The 20,636-nt window shown below is 41.8% G+C and overlaps 1 protein-coding gene across 6 annotated transcripts in view; it reads left to right on the top strand.

Annotated features, from left to right (window-relative positions):
• The window catches only part of LOC146666214 (putative E3 ubiquitin-protein ligase HERC1), a 42,289-nt gene that overhangs the window by 9,501 nt on the left and 12,152 nt on the right, over positions 1-20,636 (top strand). For 2 of the 6 annotated variants that reach the window (XM_085414105.1, XM_085414102.1), the window contains exons 15-46: positions 214-435; positions 3,689-3,841; positions 4,013-4,145; positions 4,384-4,587; positions 4,696-4,914; positions 6,008-6,181; positions 6,365-6,479; positions 6,616-6,733; positions 6,948-7,146; positions 7,256-7,556; positions 7,649-7,697; positions 7,787-7,832; positions 8,307-8,560; positions 8,687-8,881; positions 9,020-9,140; positions 9,230-9,470; positions 9,595-9,752; positions 9,858-10,010; positions 10,110-10,207; positions 10,361-10,456; positions 12,137-12,304; positions 12,411-12,650; positions 12,740-12,823; positions 13,084-13,309; positions 14,434-14,722; positions 15,074-15,834; positions 16,197-16,410; positions 18,087-18,256; positions 18,894-18,977; positions 19,701-19,887; positions 19,970-20,097; positions 20,223-20,431. In XM_085414105.1, coding sequence (XP_085270231.1) covers positions 214-435; positions 3,689-3,841; positions 4,013-4,145; positions 4,384-4,587; positions 4,696-4,914; positions 6,008-6,181; positions 6,365-6,479; positions 6,616-6,733; positions 6,948-7,146; positions 7,256-7,556; positions 7,649-7,697; positions 7,787-7,832; positions 8,307-8,560; positions 8,687-8,881; positions 9,020-9,140; positions 9,230-9,470; positions 9,595-9,752; positions 9,858-10,010; positions 10,110-10,207; positions 10,361-10,456; positions 12,137-12,304; positions 12,411-12,650; positions 12,740-12,823; positions 13,084-13,309; positions 14,434-14,722; positions 15,074-15,834; positions 16,197-16,410; positions 18,087-18,256; positions 18,894-18,977; positions 19,701-19,887; positions 19,970-20,097; positions 20,223-20,431 — 6,009 coding nt within the window. Of the gene's footprint in view, positions 1-213; positions 436-3,688; positions 3,842-4,012; positions 4,146-4,383; positions 4,588-4,695; positions 4,915-6,007; positions 6,182-6,361; positions 6,480-6,615; positions 6,734-6,947; positions 7,147-7,255; positions 7,557-7,648; positions 7,698-7,786; positions 7,833-8,306; positions 8,561-8,686; positions 8,882-9,019; positions 9,141-9,229; positions 9,471-9,594; positions 9,753-9,857; positions 10,011-10,109; positions 10,208-10,360; positions 10,457-12,136; positions 12,305-12,410; positions 12,651-12,739; positions 12,824-13,083; positions 13,310-14,433; positions 14,723-15,073; positions 15,835-16,196; positions 16,411-18,086; positions 18,257-18,893; positions 18,978-19,700; positions 19,888-19,969; positions 20,098-20,222; positions 20,432-20,636 lie in introns of all 6 variants that reach the window. The other 4 variants (XM_085414104.1, XM_085414101.1, XM_085414106.1 and 1 more) reach the window with 3 other exon arrangements.

Raw genomic sequence — 20,636 nt, 5'->3', positions numbered from 1 at the left:
GGATGGATATTTGGAGCCAGATAACAGTGTCTGCTAAATTGATGTGCTTAGTTGGAGTGTTGCTTGGCAATGTGTTGAAGACTGCTGGAACGCTGTGAAAACAAGTGATAGTGAAATTGTTAAGACTTCTCTGCAGCAATGTTTCTGATAAATTCACATTTAAATTATGAAGAGCTAGACCATCTGTTCTTCTTCACTCTGTGTCTTTTAAAGCGTCTTCAGTTAGACATGGTCCTCAGCAGCCTTCAGGACCAGAGCCACGTAGCCTCTCTTCTAGGTTACAGCAATTTTGGAGAAGTGACAGCCCTGGGGCCTCCAGTGACTCCTTTGTCAGTCCGACAACCCTCTTCATCCAGCTCTGTTGACGCCTGTGACCCTCTGCACTTAGCAGAGGTGCTGCTGAGAACCCTGCTGCTTAGCATAGGATTTTACACGGTAGGAAATAGAGGCATTTGTGTGTGTGTGTGACTTGTCTGTGAGTTAAATGGGGAAAGATTTCACTTTAGGTTGAATTAGTGCTTTCAGGGTTAATTTAGAACTTTTCTTTCCCATGTCAAATTTTGTTTTCCTAAATTTTGTATTTATGTTTTTTAACTCTGTTACGGATGTTTGTACTGAACTGTTGAGGTAAAGGGAGCATAGCTGAAAGCTTTGAATTTACTAGGCCACCTATATCCCAACCCTCACCTATGGTCATGAAATCTGGGTAAAGATCAAAAGAGTAGGATCACAAATACAAGCGTTTGAAATGAGTGCCCTCTGTAAGGTGGCTGGGCTCAGCCATAGAGAGGAAGGTACTGTAAGAAGCATCCACAGAGATCTTGGAGTACTGCCCCTGCTCCCGTATGTCAAAAGGACACAGATGGTTTAAGAATCTTAGGTTTAGGATTAGTCCTGGGTGCCTCCCTTTGGAGGTGTTCCAGGCACACTCAATCAGGAAGAGACCCCTGGGTAGACCCAGATTATGGATGGATGTTTTAATAAATAAAGACTTTAATCAATAGTGTGTCAGTGGGGTTTGATAAGTAGTTTTGTTTAAAGTTTTAGCAGGTTTTCTGAATATTGTGCACATTTTTACTGTTCAGTCAGACTGTTCCATCCATCCATTTTCTTCCGCTTTTCCGGGGCTGGGTTTAGGGGGCAGCAGCCCAAGCAGAGAAGCCCAGACCTCCCTCTCCCCAGCCACCTCCTCCAGCTTATCCGGGGGAACACCAAGACGTTCCCAGGCCAGCCGACAGATATAATCTCTCCAGCGTGTCCTGGATCTGCCCCGGGGCCTCCTCCTGGTGGGACATGCCCGGAAAACCTCGCCCAGGAGGCGCCCAGGGGCATCCTTGTCAGATGCCCGAACCACCTCAACTGGCTCCTTTCGATGTGGAGGAGCAGCGGCTCTACTCTAAGCCCCTTCCGAATGGCCAAACTTCTCACCCTATCTGTAAAAGAGACGCCAGCCACCCTTCTGAGGAACCCCATTTTCTGGCGCTTGTATTCGTGATCTCGTTCTTTAGGTCACTACCCACAGCTCGTGACCATAGGTGAGGGTAGGGGTGTAGATCGACCGGTAGATTGAGAGCTTCGCTTTTATACTCAGCTCTCTCTTCACCAATCCGTCTGTCGATCTCCTGCTCCCTTCTCCCATCACTTGTGAACAAGACCCCGAGATACTTAAACTCCTCCACTTGGGGCAGGGTCTCATCCCTGACTCGGAGTAGGCACTCCACCCTTTTCTGGCTGAGGACCATCGCCTCAGATTTGGAGGTGCTGATTCTCATTCCCACCGCTTCACACTAGGGCTGCCACAAATGATTATTTTGATAGCCGACTAGTCACTGATTATTTTTGCAATTAGTCGACTAATCAGATCATGCATCCATTGGACTTACAGCATACAGCTTATTGCACCAGCAACATCTGCTCTTATATAACTATCATTAGCTTACAGCTTTAAGTGTTTAAGGTATGTGGTAACTAAAAATAAAGACAAGATGATAGTTTATTAAATTTTAATGAAATTTGCAGATTGTTTCGATGAAGTTTAATAAACTCCTTGCTATCTAAAATATAACAGGACACCGGAGTATATTGTGAGCATTTCACACTTCTGATAATCAGCTGTCTGCTTGACGTTTATTCAGCTGTGTAAAAACTATAACTTTAATCTCAGCCAAACCGATTTACTCAGGAACAAATAAAATACAAAAAAAAAGCCAAATAATATCATTTTTAAGTTATCTAAGTGACTTATGTATGTTTAACCTGAGTAGCGAAAGACGGTGGTGGGTTTGAAAACGATTTGCCGGGAGTCCGGTGTTCTCACGGGCTCCAGTGAGCCTTGCCCCCGGCTAGCTATCGAGCTAGTGGGTAACAGACGTCTCCGAAATCATCTGAGCGATTTTGAAAATATGTGGTGTCTTGATAAACTGAGCAGATATTTGAGGTTTACACAGCTACATTCTCACCTGAAAATATGTCAAACGTTTATTTTGTGACCCAGAAAGAATAATAAGAGTAATATTAAAACGAAGTAGCTGCCGTTGGAAACTGAGCAGGGCTGCGCTATGAATTCTGGGACACAGCTTCTTCTTCTTCGGGGTTTAACGGCAGCTGGCATCCTTGTACATGCAGTGCTGCCATCTTCTGTTTCAGTCCGTTATTACACTCTTAAATCCTACTACTTATTCCTGCGTCTTTTGGGATCTAACAAAGCTTCAAACGACGCGCCGACTATTAAATCAGTCGTCGACAATTTTGATAGTCGACGTAATCGTGACTAGTCGACTTCACACCTAGAAATTCTGTCCATAAAAATTATGAACAGAATCGGTGACAAAGGGCAGCCCTGGCGGAGCCCATCACCCACCAGGAACAAGTCCGACTTATTGCCGGCTATGCAGACCAAACTCTTGCAACGGTTGTATAAGGACTGAATGGCCCGTAGCAATGGGCCAGTCACCTCATACTCCCATACTCTGATCTCCACGCACCATTGCAGAGACATGTCAACCCAGATAGCCCTACAACATCCAGAGCCTTCAGGAACTCGGGGCGGACCGCTTGGCCTGTCGGTACCTATCAGCTGCCTCCGGAGTCCCACAGGCTAACCAAGCCCGGTAGGACTCTTTCTTCAGCTTGGTGGCTCCCCTCACCTCTGGTGTCCACAATTTGGTTCGGGGATTACCACCACGACAGGCACCAACTACCTTGCGGCCGCAGCTCAGTGCAGCGGCTTCGGCAATGGAGGTGCTGAACATGGTCCATTCGGACTCAATGTCCCCAGTCTCTCTTGGAATGCTATTGAAGCTCTGCCAGAGGTGTGCGTTGAAGATCTCACGGGGGCAACTCCAGACTGAGACAGAGTCCAGCCCCTCTCCAGGAGACTGGTTCCAGAGCCCAGGCCATGCGTTGAGGTGAGCCCGACTATATCTAGCCGGTACCTCTCAACCTCACACACTAGCTCAGGCTCCTTCCCCACCAGAGAGGTGACATTCCATGTCCCAATTGCCAGTCTTTGTAGCCAGGAATCGGTCCGCCAGGACCTCCGCTCCTGGCCGCCGCCCGACTCATATATATATTTTTCTATGTTTACATTTCATTTCAAATCATCTATTTTTGTATTTAGCTATCTCACACACTGATCCTTTGTTCCCGTTCTTCCTAATGCTTTCTGTTGGTCTTTATCTTCATACAGGAGCAGCAATTTGGGGAACTGGAAAAAAACAGCGACAAGCAGCTTGTTGGCGATAGTCAGGGACAAATGGATCCTCCTTCTCACTTTCACCAGCTGCTTTCTGGACTTCACAAACACCTGCTTGCTCATTGCTACATCAGTTCCAGCCCCGAGGTAAACAAGGAACTCTGCCAAATGTGAAGGAAAATGAGTGGTACCTCATCAGAAATGAGCACTTCAATAGAAAGCGAATGACACATTTCTAAATGTTTCAGGGTACAATGTGCTGGCATACCAAACCTTAGTATTGCAGTTGCATTTAAGTTTGCATTTTTGGCTCTGTAGGATGACAGCAGTGTAGCACTGCTTCGTGAGCATCTTTACCTGCTGCTTCCCTGCGCTACTGAGACCCTCAGGAGATCAACCAAATTGTTAAAGGAGATTGCCCCAGACAAACAAATCATCAAAAAGCTGCAAGGTAAGAAAAATGGCTTTAGTGTTTGGCAAGTGTGCGCTATTTTCACCTAGCTACACCACTTAAAAAGGGATTTTCTGCTACTCTTTTATTTACAAAAAACACAAAATCACTTCCCTTCTAATCATTTATATATCTGAAAAGTAATTTTTAATCTCTACTTGGCTGCTATATTTATTGTTTATATTTATCATCACTTCAGTTAGTTTAATCCCTTTACTCCTCTCACCTCTTGTCCCAGTGGTGTTATACAATTCAGTGTCTGGCAGCCTGCTGTGCCAAGTAATGTACTCCTTGCTCCTGCTGCCCCTGGGCACAGTTCAACCTTTGCTGAGCCATCTACTGGGCTTGCTGGAGCAGCTCAATGACTTCAACAGGTTGCTGCCAGAGACTGTCTTGCTGGAGGAACAAGAACTAGGAGTGAAAGATCAGAAAACCTGCTCAGGTAAGCTCAATGCCCCTTAGATTTATGCTGGACATTTATTTCTTTAGCATTGTTTGCTGCATTGTTACACTAGACCAATCTAACAATCTCAAGTGATATTTCTTATAGATAAAAGTGAAGAAAACACAAGCATTGGGCCGCAGGAGGAGGAGGAGTGCAGATGGGCCTGGCTGTTGGACCTGGAAAGGTCTGTAGCGCTGGCAGTTGGCCGCTGCCTCGGTGGTATGCTGCAAGGCTCGCCGCTGTCCCTCCAGGAGAAAGTGTCAGAGGTCTGGCTATCAAATGTCCTCTTCAGGAATGGCCTGGAGATGGACTTTGAACAGCTGGGTAGGAAAACATGCTGCTGGCTCTTCAGGTTTTCACATGTGCAAATGCTTTGTAAATCCTTAATGCAAGATTTATTTTGCACCATATTACCATGATTGGTTTGGTAATAATAAAAGCCTTCATTTAGCTGTGCCAAATGGCATTAGTTATTTTTAATAGCTCCAGGCCAAGAGGATATTACAGTCACGGCAATTGTTTTAGTTTTAGTCTACGTTCACACTGCAGGTCTTAATGCTCAATTCCGATTTTTTGATCAAATCCGATTTTTTTGTCTGCTCGTTCACACTACAATTAAAATGCGACAGCAGAACGCGCTCTAGTGTGAACGCTCAAAGCAGCCCGCATGCGCAAAAGAAGACGTCACACACAACGCGCTCTGTTTAGACCCAGAGCAAACAATATTGTTTGACTGACGGCCCTTAATATAAAGACTTCGGATTTTACGTTTCCCAATTTTTGCTTTAAGTTATTTTGTTATTTACATAATAATGTAAATAACCTAATAATGATCCTTATTGCTGTTTTAGAGGAGCGGTGCTTCAAAGGATAGCTGCAGATTTCTGTCAGAATCTGCAGATTATACAGTACAAATAAAATGTTCACGTTGTCTTCCCAACAGTTTCACTAACATCTACACTGGATGGCCAGGAAGCGTTCGTGATGTCTTCTCGGGCGCTGATAATTGGCGTCTGTCTTGTGTCGGTGACGTAAAAGACGGATTTAATGCGACATGACCGTTCAAACAGCAGTCGCTTTCTAAAACATTGGATATGTATCGGATTCAGTACCACATACGAAAGTGACCCAGATCGGATTTGAAAATATCGGATTTGTGCCGTTCAAACTGTCATACCATGATCGGATATGGGTCGCATAGGGTCAAAAAAATCGGATTTGATGCGCTTCCGCCTGCAGTGTGAACGTAGCCTTATTCACGATAAAAATATATACATTTAAGATACTGTGCCACACAGAAGCCTGACCTTTTTAAATGAAAGGTATCATTATCGTTATTCTTAAAGAACAAAGAAAATAGTCTGAGTTAATCCTGAGCAGTTTTCATTAACATTCTACATGTTGCTTTAATCTGTAGACTCAAGCATGACATGGCTGACCGAGGTAGTGCTGCTGGGCAGTACTGATGCCAGACTCACTGAGCTGAGCTTGACTGAAGAAACCCGGACTTTACTGGAACTGGCACTGGGCTCATCCAGAGGACTTGCAGGTGGCATATGGCAGAAGATGGAGGATTATGCTCACGGCAAAGGTACTGGTGCTTGTTTATGTCTATAATTTTGAAAGTGTATATTGTTAATAATACAGCTTATATTGAACTAACTTCCTATTTTGAGAATCTTGTTTTTAAGATGTATTTAAATTTTGGTTAAATGTGGAAAGTTTTTCTTTGTGTCTTTTTAAAATTGATCTGTATTGATTGCTTTGATAGCAGAATGGGAGAATGGAGGCTCTTCAGGTGATTGTTTGCTGCAAATTGTGTGCCGCTGCTGTCTGGCTGCTCTCCTGAAACACACGGGCCTGCAGAGTGAGGCCTGTTGGCAGGACAGGTCAGTTTACTGAAGCAGTCAAAGATCTATTGGACAACACTGAAGGGGTTTCTAGTATGTCAAACTTTTTCTTCCTGCCTCAGTGTATATTATTGTATAACCTGTTCCACTGTGTTTATCTACTCTGCTGAGACAGCCATGAGCCCTGTGAGATGCTGTTGTATATCTATGAAACAGTTTATAAAATCAGAAGTGCTCTGATGACCCTCAAAAGCAGTTCAAGGATGACACAAGTAGAAGCATCTACTAAACAGGTACCATTACAGTATAATTAAATATATGTAATCCTGATTTCATTTAACAAATTTGTAAACACTTTATCTAAAATGTATGTTTTTGTAAATACTGCTGCATGATTGTGATTAGCTTCATTTCTGTCCATTAATTGATTTTTAACTTATAGTAATCTGATCATTTTTATCAGGTAAAATTACAGATATGTATTTAAAGCATTTACTTAAACTGCAGATCTCTCAGTCTCCTCAAAGTCCTGATGTGGAAAGGCAAGAGCCATGTACCTCAGTGGAGCAGGTGGGGAAGGATAATGAGCAGCAATCAGTAGGACACTGTAGCCGGGAGGTGCAGGTGCCCCCGTCACCCGCAGCAAACCACAACCAGGAAGAGGTTGCAGACGATGACAGATTTGGCAGTCGTGTTTACCTGTCAGGTTAGAAATGCAAACTGTATTTGTTCTTATTCTAATAAACAGCACAGCCACACACACAGAAAGAAATATGACACATCTTATTTTCACACATCTTTCGATGTCCCTGCAGAAGTCCTAGAATCATTCATGGCCACTCGGGAAGCCATGCAAGTGCAGCAGAATGTGACAGTCTACGAGTCATTCGGCACTTCCACCCTTCAGAGCAGCGTGGAGAGCCCAGTCAGCCCTGAGGGAGAGCCTGATTCCAAGCAGCAGTGGGAGAAGAATGGGGAATCTGAGGAAAGCTTGTCTTTCCCTGCTGTCTGCCATCTGGTGGTGTCCCGATGCCTCTTCCTTCTGCTGGGGGTCAGGCCTGCTTGGGTGGAACCCAGCGAAAGGGAGAACGTTCAGGCTGTGAACACTGGAGGGAGGTAAAGACTGTGGTATGCTGTGTGTGTTTGTTTTAGTGTATTTGTGTTCTGTGTTAGCAGTTTTTGCACTAACTGTCCACAACATCTTTCAGGAAATTGTCGGCAGAATCCCTTACAGTCACTGTCAGTGGAAGAAAACAGGTCAATATTGTACTATCAAAATCTTCTAACAGAATTTGGCTTTACAGCTCTTCATCAGTATTAATGTACTGCTCTTATGTCTCATTTAGTCTGATCAGTCCAAAAACACCTCTGGATCTGCAAGGAATAAAATGGGTAGGTGGAAAGTTCAGATCATCTACTGATTATGTTATAACCTACATTTTCAGGCAGTTCTTTTGTACGCTGTCGTTAAGAGATTGTATAGACACTGATTGTTCTACTAAAAACACAAACCCAGACAGCTCAAGTCTGGGTTTTCAGGTAAATTATTGTCAGGTAACCCTTGGGAAACAAGACCCAAGTGCTCTTTTGCACAAAATGGGACTTGGAGATTTGTATTTTATCATTTTCTTTAAAAATAACATAAGAATTTGTAGCAGGCAGAATAAATAAAGACTGATCACATTAGGCAAAACATTTTGATCAATATGACAGCCTGACTGTTTTAACTGTTCTGCATAATCTAATAATATTGAATAATTTAATAGCTTGTTGCCTGTCAAGTCAAGATAATATCCAGAAAAAGATGTTAAGAGAATGAATGAGATGTTTTATAGTCCTTCATACAAGAGCCTCTCTTTGCTCTAGGTTTACCTCTGTGTTCTTTGGGGATAATGAAAGATGCTTGGGATCGCCTGCGACAGTGCATCAGCCCATCCAGCACCATGTCCCACTACAGCAACAACACTTTGCCTATTCTTAACCAGATGTTTCATTTTGTCTATGGAAGCCTGCCCCATTTATCGCCCTCCTCAACGGTGTTTTCCCCTGGTCAGAGTTGTAGTCAGGCAGATCCAAAGTCTATTACTTTTGCCATTATGCAGCAGCAACAGCGGGCTGAGGTAATTCAAATCTTTCTTTTATATGACAAATTATTAATTGATGCTGTTTGTTGTGGGCCCGAAATGGTGTTCTGTAAGGAACTTGAAAGTCTCTTATGATCTACAAACTCTGTCTGTTTTGATCAGATGCGGCTGGAGGCCTTGTGTCAGATGTCAGCCTTTCTGTCTAAGATGGAAGAAAAGAGCTGTGAATCCACAGCATCCAACCAGTTTCCTGCTTTGCTGCAGTCTGTGCAGCTGCAGTTCCTGTCTGGATGCTTTGCCTTAGGAACACAAATCATTGGCTCCCACTCTGCTAATTATGAGACTCAGCACTACATGGTACATCTTATAGCTATATGGAAAGACGTTTAGAAGTAATGAATATGCTTTCTAATCTGGATGGAGAAGAGAAAGACACTGAAAATTGTAACCATGCTTCATTTGGCTGTCTTTTTCCCCCCTCTTTTCTCAATGCAGTGTGGCACACATTCAGCTTCTTTGGATACACAGAGAGACTTACAGTCTGCAGCCCACACCTTCTACCAGCAGGTGGTGCGTGTTCTTAAACAGAGAGTCCTGTTTGAAAGAAAACATCCAGGTAGGTTTTTTCTTACACAGTGTTGCAGTGTTTAGGTTTTAATATATATTTGATATTTATATTTAACATATTGTCTCTGTCACACTCAGGTTCTTGCCAGCACCTTCTTCTTGCCACAATGTTTGCACTGAATTTCCGTTACCAGCCTGTGGATCTGGTGCTAGTCATCAAATGTGGCATCCTGGAAATTCTTTCCACGCTGACCAACAACAGCTGTGTGCTGATCAACCAGGGCTGGTTTGCAGCTACAGCGTCTGGATCTATGCTATTGGGTGGAGCCGTGAGGCTCGCTTGTGCCCGCCTGCTTCAGATATTGACTGTAGCTGCAAGGTGAGAATGAAGAGGTTATAAAAACATAAATAAATAAATAAACAAAGTATATATAAATTACTAATTATTTTCTTTTCTTTACCCTTGTCTAAAATTTTCATAAAAATTTAACCTGTGCTTATAGCTCGTGTGAGGATTTGCTGCCTATCGATGTATCCCAGGCCCTTATGGAGGTGATGTGTGAGCAGCTCCAGAACATCTTGTACAATTTCCACCAGCAACAGATAGCAGAGATGGGAACAGCCGAGAAAACCGATGTGGAGTCCTACACAAATCTAGTCGGTGGGGCAAATTTAGAAATAATAAAGGGTGGATATGGCATTTGTAAAACCATTAAATCAAGTCACCCCTCTGAGCATGTTCTTCCTTCTCTTTATGTTGTTTTAGGAGCAGAAAACAGCAAAGTAGTTGAATCCCAGCTTGCAGATTTCTTGGTGTTTCTGAGGCGTGTACTGTCATTAAGAGTAATGAAAAGACTTTCTACATTTATAAGATGGATCGATCCACTCATGGCCATTATTTCACACAAGTGCTCTTTAGGTAAGGCATATTTAAAAAAACAAACAAAAAAATCTGTGTTAATACTGTTAAGACTGCACTTTGCTTTTAAAATTAATATCACAAAACTCTACTCTTCAGGATCTCCACGCTTCCAGAACCTCCGCACTAAGCTTCTGACCTTCCACGTTTTAGAACGACTGTTACCTGCTTGTTCTGAGCCCGTTCACATTGAACAGGTCTGATGTAAACATGTAAATATAGTAAATGCAACAATTGAACAAAATAGGTCAAGAATACTTGAGTGTTCTGAACAGTACCAAGTTGGCATGACATGTTAAAGGTGATGAATGCAGGATTACCCACTTGTATTTTTCCCTGTTTTCTTGTAGATTGTTAAACAACTCTTTCAGCTCTTGTCTGTTTATATGTGGGAGGAGCCTCTAAGTCAGAGCAACCATGAAGAAATGCCTGAAAAAGACAAAGGGGTAAGACATTATGAACACCATGTACTGCATTACATATTAATAAAGCAGCAGCTTCTTATCGGCTCATCTTAAGCATGTGCACTTCTCTGTATGTCTCACTTATGTTTTATTATTTGTGTTTTTACTGTGATCTGAAGTGATAGGAGTCATTTTTTGTTTTTTTTAACTGTCCTTTCCCTGCACTGTAGACTGATAACCTTTTGAGAGAAACGGTTACACAAAATAATACTACACACCCTTAAACTTGTGTGTTTTTATTTGCTCGTGTTTTATACTGTCTTGATTTGCAGAAAAGAAATCATGTCTGTTGCATAAACAATCCTCATCTTTGTATTTAAAACATTAGATCACATTTGAGTATTTTTGCAGTCTATTAAATTTTTCATCCAGCCAAACAAAAGCCACATAAAAATGTCAAAAAGTGCCTTCACTTTTTCTCTGTTGAAAATAGCCAAGGATAGCAGTAATCCACGAGGAAATGCCGTTTACGGCAAAATGAAATGCTTTCCTGGCAGCAATGAAACTGAAAACAGTGGGGCCACTCGATGGAACAGATGGGCCTGTTCTCTGTGGTAGGCTGAGATCAAAAGTGTCAGAGGATAGAAATGTACAAGTAGGATTAATTATCAAAATTATTACATCAGGATTGTGAAATGAATTTTAATAATTCAAATAAAACTAAACTCTATAATGTTTTATTATTGTATTTATTATTTCATGAAAATGGGATTTTCCTGTCTTTGTTTATTTTCAGTTTAACTTTCAGTCATGTACTTCTATTTTTTTTTTCAAAATTCTATTTTATTTTATTTTTTTAGAATTAATGTGAGATTTCTGATTTGTCTTAGTGTGTTGTCCACAGCAGTTACCACCCTCTGTATGCAGAAACACTTCATCGTTAACATCTTTTCATTGACACACATTATTTTGCAATATTTGCTTAAGATTACTTTTGCAGAGGAGGTTATGTTTTTAGTAGAGTTTGCGCCTGTGCGTGTCACTCTATGAACACAATAGCTCGAAAACTTTGGAATTCATTCTGATAAAGCTGCAGGGGTGTAGAGGGGTCATGTTAACAGTCCATTGAAACTTCACCTCTTGGTAGAAACGTTTTTTAAAAAGCCTTAAAACTTCCATTCTTCCAAGTGTGATGTGTATTGTCAACATACAGAAAGTACTGTTTAAAGATTTAAAATATCATGTCGCATTTGACTTCTGCGCTCTCCTTGTTGAGGTCAGTGGCTTAATCCGAAGGTCAAAGTTATAATAATGCTATGTAACGTTATATATAAACATTAATTTGGACCTCTGACCTCTTCTTCAAGGTCTGTCTTTAAAGTCTGTGGATCTTTAAGACTATCCGTCAGATTTTACTGCCTCTCTTTGTACTGGCAATGTTTAGGAAATGATACTGGAGTATGTGGTTTCCAAATACCACATTGTAGTTTGCACCACAACAAAAAGATTTGACCTCTGATCTTACTTTTACATTTCACATCTGCCTGTATTTCAAGTTGATCCCAAAATGATTTTTTTTTACTCCACAACAAACTTCTGTAAGTGCAATTAAGAAGAACAAAGAAAACAACATTAATATATAAATTAAGTGTTTAATACATAACATACATGTTTAATATTTTATCAAATGTTTAATTATGTATCAAATCCATTGTTTCGTAGAATCCTGGCAGCAATGATGAATGTATTCCCATTGGAGATTTTTCCTTTGACCCACACAAACTAATGTGCTGTTCTCTGGAGAGCGGGAACATCCTCTCACATGGTTCTGGAGGGAAAGGCTACGGTTTGGCAACCACTGCCATTAACTCTGGCTGTTTTATATGGAAGGTGAGTTTACTCTGTACATGGACCACAATTACACAGTTCAAAGTTTGTTATATTAATTGTAGTTTATAAATTAGAATTTACCACACTATGCCGCTTCTCTCCACAGTTCTACATTACCAAAGAGAATAGAGGCAACGAGGGAACGTGTGTTGGTGTTTCTCGCTGGCCAGTTAGAGATCACAACCACCATACAACTACAGATATGTGGCTGTATCGTGCTTATAGTGGCAACCTTTACCATGGAGGGGAACTGGTGCGCACACTTCCCTCCTTTACACAGGGTGACACCATCACCTGCATCCTGGACATGGAGGCTCATACTGTATCATTTGCTAAGAATGACAAGGTTTGGTCAAATATTTACTGTCAGTATTCCTCAGATTGAGTCCTGTGCTCTTGTTTAATCTTTGTCTGCCTGTTTTCTTTTTCTTTTAGGAGCCAAAGTTGGCATTTGAAAGTGTGGTCGCTAATGAACTATATCCTTGTGTGTTATTCTACAGCAGTAACCCTGGAGAGAAGGTACTCGGTGTACTGCACAGATTTATTAGATTTATTATTTATTTGAATCAGATTTATAATAAGCATGGGCAACGTTAAATATCTGGAAACACAAGCAGCTACGCATACAGGCTTTGCCCTAACATCATATTACTGGATAATTGCTGCACTGGGCTATACATGGAAAAATCTTGTGTTGTTTCACATACTGCACAATATGTTTCAAAAATATTTTGTACTGCAAAACCCCCCAAACACGTGAAATTCTGTACTCGTCACAGGTGGCTCTGAGTGATCTCCAGATGAGAGGCATGCCCAGCAGTCTGCTTCCTGGAGACCCTCTCTGCAGCCCCCGGGCTACTGTGCTACTCGAGTCAACAGTGCATCTGCTGCGTCGGCTCCACCAGTGTGACCAGTGGTCCCCGCACATAAACCAGTATATTCATACCCACCTGGAGCTCATTGGTCCCCTGCTGAGAGAGGATAACTCAGGAAACTTCAGTACAGGTCATTTACCCCCTTAAATAGTGATTCTGCCTCTGTTTTCTTTTAGGTTTTTAATCTTTTATTATGATAGGACAGTGGGGAGAAGACAGCGTGCCCAGCGGTCACATGTTTAACTTGCTCGCTTTTAAACACACCTAACTTAGGTTTTCTTTAAAAAGTTAAGTAACACTTTGCTATTATAGAAAACTCTATTCATCTGTCTGTATTTATCTGTAAGGAGAAAGACTGATGGGCATTAATTCAGATATTACAGTGGTCCCTTATCGCGGGAGTAACGTTCCAAAAATAATGCGCGATAGGTGAAATCCACGAAGTAGCCAACTTTATTTTTTTACAATTATTATAGATGTTTTAAGGCTGTAAAACCCCTCACTACACACTTTATACACTTTTCTCAGACAGGCATGAATATGTTCACACTTTTCTCTCTTGTTTAAACAGTCTCAAAGTTCAAACCGTAGAAAAATAAGTCCAGTATTATAGAATGAAACCAAAGGAACCCGCAGGGACAAAACATTTCGTGGACATTGTTGTGTTTGTTGGGTAGAAAACTTACAAACATACAGTACAGCACTTCAGAGTCACACTGCTAGCAATCGAAGATTGTAAATTTGACAAGTTGAACGCATTCTGTACTGTACAAGAGACACAGCACGAGATTGGCTGTAGACCATTGTCAATCAATCAAGACGCAGAACACAGTGCGCTGGAAAAACCCCAAAAAATAAAAAATAACCATGGAAAAGTCCATACAAAAAAATCCGAGAAACAGCGAGGCCGCAAAAGGTGAACCGCATTATAGCAAGGGACCACTGAATCTGTATACAAATGTAGTGATGTACACCAACTGCAGTATTAATTAATCTTTAAACAAGCTGCTTTCCCCACACTGGTCTATTTATTTATTTCAAAATAATACTAACCCCTTATATTTATGCTTTATTTGTAACTTTTTTGTCCTTATTATCAATATTCACTTGAAGTCCATGTCACTTGTTTAGGATTTTATTTAGGTTTAAGGATTCATGATCAACTTGCAGTGGGATACCAGGAGTGTGTGGCACTTGTTTGCCAAATGGATGTTACGCTTTGTTTTACTGTCAGTGTCTTATGTTCCTCTGCAGGCCTCAGTGCGTCACACAATGAGAAGGAAGAGAACGACAAGGACCTGACTGGTGATCACACAAAGGACGTGCTGTCACACTGTCGGTGTCTGTCTGAGGCCAAGCTGGCTGCTCTTTGCACTGAAGTGTGGCCGGTATTTGCTCTGATTGGAGGAGTCGATGGCGGTCTCCGTGCTGGAGGCCTCTGCCTGCACAAACCCAGCGGGCGTCGAGCTATTCTTCTCGGCATTCTAAAGGAAGGAAGCTCTCTCGCCAAGCTACAGTGGGAAGAAGCAGACCTCTCTGTCAGGTATTACAAAATGAGATCATATTCCCACTTACTTCTGATGAATTTATTTCTCTTTTTCGTAAATGACGATTCTCATTAACCTCCATGAAATGATTCTTATATTTTCTTGTCTTGGTCCTTTCAGCATGTGTATGATTCTACTCTTTCCCTTTCTGTTAGTTTGTTTTTCACTCTCTCTACAGTCTGTCTAACATTTTTACTTTATTTTCATCATTTATCCTGCTGATCTTACTTTTTTTTTTTTCTTGCTTCTTCCTCTTCATTCTTAAATCCATTAATCCCTGTTGAATCCGTCCTGGTATCACTCCATGCTGTATCTGTGGGTTCTTCCCATCCTTCCCAATAACTAAGCTCCATGAATTCTTGGTCACCCAGCGACACGCCGATCATCTCACTGGATCCCTGTGACATATCCTGCTGTGATGTCACCCGCCTGGGAGGCCTCAAACCAACAGTGTTGTTAGATCTGATTTATTTGATGGGGCTGCTGGAGGAACAGGGTTGGCTAGGTGCTCACGTGCCCCCGAGAAGGAAGTACTCTGGGGAGAACATCAAAGAATACCTGGATAAAGACATACAAGATGATGTCACGTGGCTGACAGAAAATGAAAGGAAAAAGGAGCAAAAAGATGAGAGTGTCTCGTCACCATCCTCAACCAAAGATGCAGCAAAGATCACTGACCTGCAGGAGTTGACCTCTCAAGCTCAGCCTCTGCAGACATTCCAGACTTCCAGAATGGATGCCTTTGCACTTGAACTTAGGGCACTCAGAGTGTCATACCTTCTCACTGGAGGTTTGAAATCCCTGACTGTCATTTTTAGCTGTGAGAAACTGTCAGATCTGCTTCTAGTGCCAAAACATGAGCCCCCCAACTCCTCGGGGAGTTCCCTGTCCAGTCCAAACTGTGACCAAGCTAAAGCCGGCAGTAAACAGTGGGATGAAAGTGCTGAGCTGAGATCGGTGCTGCAGTATGTGGTGCAGAGCATGGTGAAGTGGGCAGTCAGACACTGCCCCATCAAACAGACTGTGTCTCTTGCTGATTTGGAGAGAGTTCAAGTCATGATATACAAGGGAGCTGTTAAAGGACTGCAGGAGGACAAAGACAACAAGGGTATGTCAATGTTTATATTCACCAGACAGAAAACACTTCATAGAAAATATATAATGCAAAACCTACATGCTATAAATATTTAATCATTAAGCCTTAATAAAAGACCATAGTTACTATGTTAAACAGACTATAGCTACAAGGTAAAAAACTATTGTAGTATGTTAATGATCACTGTTCAGACCTAATATATATTTGTATCTTAACTTTGAATTTTTCTTATGATGAACTTGACCCGGTTCTACTGTTAGACTTGAAGTTTACCCGTGCTTGTCACCACTAATTTGAAAAAATAAATAAATAGAAACATTTGTATAGTAAGAAACTTGGAGTCATAAAAACCTTCACGGTTTCTTTTCCTGCAGAATCAGGCCACCACTTGTCTTCTCAGCCCATCTCTAAGTCCTCGAGCTCTGTGTCCTTGTACAGCGTGGGCTCCGAAGGCACTGCTGTCTTTGGCCAGTCAAACAGAGCCTCTGCCTCATCCTCTAACACAGATTTGGCATCCTCTCTTCCAATAAATCTTCAGGCTGACAGCCTTGATAATTTTAACCCTTTCCTTCCCATCAGCCTCCTCCAGTGAGTATAAATTGTGACAAATATGTTATTTTAACTAGGGATGGGTATCGTTTAGGTTTTATCCGATACCAGTACCAAACCGGTACTTTTGAAACGGTGCCGGTGCTTAAAGAATGGAGAACACAAACTTTGTCCAAAAACCTACCATGTTCAGCTGTATTTTTGTAAAAAGATAACAATGTTAGCCTTTTCTGCAGCTATAGGGCATATATGGCATCACTCTTGGCTGGAAGCAGTGCTTAAACAATGGAAAAAACACAAACTTTATCCAAAAACTTCTCATGTTTAGCTGTTTTCCACTTTTTCTTTGGTCATTTTAGCCTTTTTGGCCAGGGTGAAGGGAGTATCTGCCATCAAACAAGAAGACAGCCGCGTGTAACTACGAAGGCGTTTGCTAGTTCACCTTACATGCATTAATGTAATAACGTGGTTAGCCTACTCAACGTAAATTACACACGAACAACATTAAGCTACTCACGCAGAGAAGAATGGCTGCTGCTGCCATCATCATCTGTCATCATTTCTGCTACACTGGCAGGGCTAGGGGCCAGGACTCTCCTCTTCGGGTTTTTGGGGGATGTTGCTCCGGGTCCGATAACAGGCACCACACCCGCAGTAGATGTGCACGGTGTGAGGTCTCGCAGCAAGCTATCAAATACGGTGCATTTCTCGGCTTTTAACAAAATGCTATACGTCGCCAGGTGTTTCATCAGATTCGAGGTGTTACCTCCTTTGCACAGTATCACCTTAAAGCACTTGTTGCAGGCTGCTGAGTTTGCATCTTTTGCTGTGAAGTACAGCCAGACTTTTGACCGCTTCGCCTTGGGCATTTTTAATCTGTAGCTCTGCTCTAAAAGAACATGCGTACCTGGGCCCGCCTACTATGCTTGCAAAGGTAAAATGATTGGCTAGAATCCAAAGTGTGTGACATCTCAGGAAAAAAAGCACTGAAATAAAGCACCGAAATGTGCACTGCTTTTCGGTCTGGTTACTATCGTTTATGTCAGAACTGGTGCCATAATGGCACCGGATACCGGTACCCATCCCTAATTTTAACTTGATTTAAAGTGATTGTGTAATCCACATGAAACACCAGGTCTGGTAACTTCTCTGACAAATATCACAATAATTAGTCTTATTGTCAGTCCTCATGTTGTTGCTGATTGCTGCAGACCTGTGTCTTTTGGCAGCAACAGCTATTCTGAAGTCCAGGGAATGGGTGAGTTAGGATGTGTATGGAAAACTGAGTGAGAGATTTTGCCTGCACTCTCTTTAACCAAGGCTGCAGCTCTGCCTGCTTGTTCTTCTTCTAACTCAACCAGCTGACCGTAGTGTCAGTGTTACGTCTGCTTTCAAGAAGCAAACAGAAACACAGCTCTAGTCACATGTGTTAAAACTGCAGATAACATTTAAAGCCCTCACTTCTGCTTGTTTTAACAAGAAGAAGGAGAAGATTTTGACCAAAGACTTCAGAATGATATAGGTTAATATAGATGAATACATAATTAGTTTTACTGTGACTTTCATATATATAGCAGTGAATCAGAATGAATAAAGCTCAACTGATCCTTTCATTTACTTAATATGTTAAATGTCTATTGAAAATGTAACCCTACTGGTGCAGCGCTGCTTCTGCTTTGTCATTACTCTACATGCTGTATCCTCACTTCCTCTAGGCACATGGTGCTAACTCGGTTCCCTACGCTTACGGGACTGGTTAGCACTCCCCCTGTGTTGCACCCTTGCTTCAGCCTTGCCAGCTCTGCTTCTTGTGATGCCTTCACAGAACAGCAGACTAGCTTCATGGAACCCGGTCCCTGCAGCACACAGGCCAGAAGCAGCCTGGGTAAGAATGAGCACAGAGACAAAAACCCACGAGAAAAAAAGTCATCTAATTTAAGAAAAAGATCACATTTTAAGGATTCTGATCAATAATGGAGTGTGTAAAAGAAAATGTCTTAGTGTCTCAGAGGTTTATTCAAAGGAACACAGTAGATCAGTAGTAACTGAGTTGGAATCGTCTGTCTTATGCATGGTTATAAATGTTTAGCCTTTGGTCACAGCAGACTTGCTGCTCAAAACAGCATGTGTTTTGCTCTGCTGTTAGTCAGATATTAATACTATCAAATGCATGCACTCACATGCTTGAATGGCACCTTTGTTTTTCATTGTCATTTATGTTGGTGGCATTCTGAGCTAGGTCCTTTAGACTAAAGGTCTCCTCTGTGTTTCATATCATGGGATAGAGTTGGATTAAAGGGCTAGTTGACTTGCAACTTTAATCATTTATTTTTACAAGCCTGCAAGAAAGTGGAGTTCTTTACATAAGATGAGGAGGCCTTTCATAATCTAAACTTGTAAGAGGCAGCATAAACAAATAAAAACAATTGCTAAATTACACATATACTTCCCGAAATGGAGCTGTGGGCTTGTTTTTGTTTTCTGTTCTTTTGTGCACTTTTTCTTATCTCCTCAATCACCAGAACGGACACAAATGTTTGTCACCAGTCGGTTGCTAGAAATGGGATTCTCTATGAGACATATCTACTGGGCCATGGAGGCAGCAGGTACTGCTTTGTGTAGTGTGTCTGATGCCACAACATTTTTGCTTCATGTGCTTTATCTTCTTAATAGCTGTCCTTTTACTGCATGTTTCAACCTTCCTGTAGTATCTAAAATAGGATAAGTGTCGTTTTGATTGAGAAAATTCTTTTTTCTTTGATAAGAAGTTCAGTTTTCTAGTTTTGGGATTTTCGTGTTGCTGTTCATTGGTGGACATCAACTGAGACTTTCCAGTTTTTCAACTGGGTTTTTGTGAAAAATCCACACCTCAGTGGCTCCCCACCTTAGCATTACAATTTACTGATCGGTTTAAGATTCTCTTCACCACTTGTGGAAAAGTTTTTGCACAGTTCACTTTCTTTAATTTGCAGTATTTCATAAAAATCTCATCTTCACAGAAGATTTGCTTTCATAAAAATGGACCAATTCACAATATTTTGTTCTCATATGGTACACATACATTATGAGCATGTAAGCAACTTAAAGTATACGAATATTGTCACATTTTTGGCACCACCTTTTTTTTCATCTAAATTTTAGACCTTCACCCTTTATATCACAGATTTCACTCTCTTGTCACACTTGCGTGTGTCAGATGTGCCTGGTGATCTCAGACTATAAACAGTAGTGGTCGCATGGTGATATCTGACATGAATTAGCAATGCAGCACTCTGCGATGCATCTTTTCCTTTTGAACTGACAGTTCAACTTCCCTGTGGTTCCCCCAGATGTAGCAGGTGACTTGGACTCACAAACCATTGAGGTGTTGGCCAGCTGGATGCTAGAGCACCCTCTGACTGAGGAGCAGCAAGTAGCTGAGTCACCAAGACCAGAGGGGGCTCCTGAGACTCCGTCCCCAGATGGGCCAGAGACAGTTCAGTGCCCCGAGCGCCCCACCAGTCACACCACTGAAAGGTGAGGGATCCAATGAACATACACTCAGTACATTCAGTACATTTAATGAGTACACTGACAGCCTCAGTTATTTCATTTACAGCCTGTTGCCCGGGCTCGACTGGATTGAAAGGGAGAACTTCTTGGATGTCCACCTCACTAGGAACAGACCTCCTCCGGCCCGGCGGCGACGCTCAGGCCCCACTCAGAGGACCTCGTTCCGAAGGGCAGGTCAGACACAGAGGAAAATCAAAATGAAATGCAAAACATTTAAACTATGTTCAAAGATCAGCTGCGGACAACAGTTCCTTTTAATATATTGTATTTTCAATTCTAACAAAACTTTTTATTTTCAGACTTGCCATCACCCAGCCCCCTCCCCCAGTTGTATCAACAGCACACAGCTGTCAGTGATTGGCCGGAGCAGGTAGAGTTTCACCCTTACTCTGCTGAGGAAGAGTCAGAGCTTGGCTACATGGATGATCCATACCATGAAGAAAGTTACGAGGACCTCCTCACCCCTTCATTCTTCAGCTTGGAGAGAGACACACTGCAGATAGTGGAGGTGACACATAAGCACTTAATGTGCATGAAAAAATATCATTTTAATCTATCTCAGTCTCTTTAAAGACTTTAATAAATATAAGTGACTGAATTGATATGCAGTTAGTCCAGTTAAACAAAGATTTGACTTTAATGCTTTTTGACAGTCCAAGTCCACATGCATAACTTTTTAGGCTCTTCTCTTACTGTCCTTACATGCATTTTAC

The sequence above is a fragment of the Rhamphochromis longiceps genome, linkage group LG7, assembly GCF_057381845.1.
Source record: "Rhamphochromis longiceps isolate RC_006_pf linkage group LG7, R_longiceps_female_GT1.1, whole genome shotgun sequence".
NCBI classification, from domain to species: Eukaryota; Metazoa; Chordata; class Actinopteri; order Cichliformes; family Cichlidae; genus Rhamphochromis; species Rhamphochromis longiceps.
The sequence above is the reverse complement of the archived record's forward strand: the minus strand, read 5'-3'. Positions and strand labels throughout refer to the sequence as shown.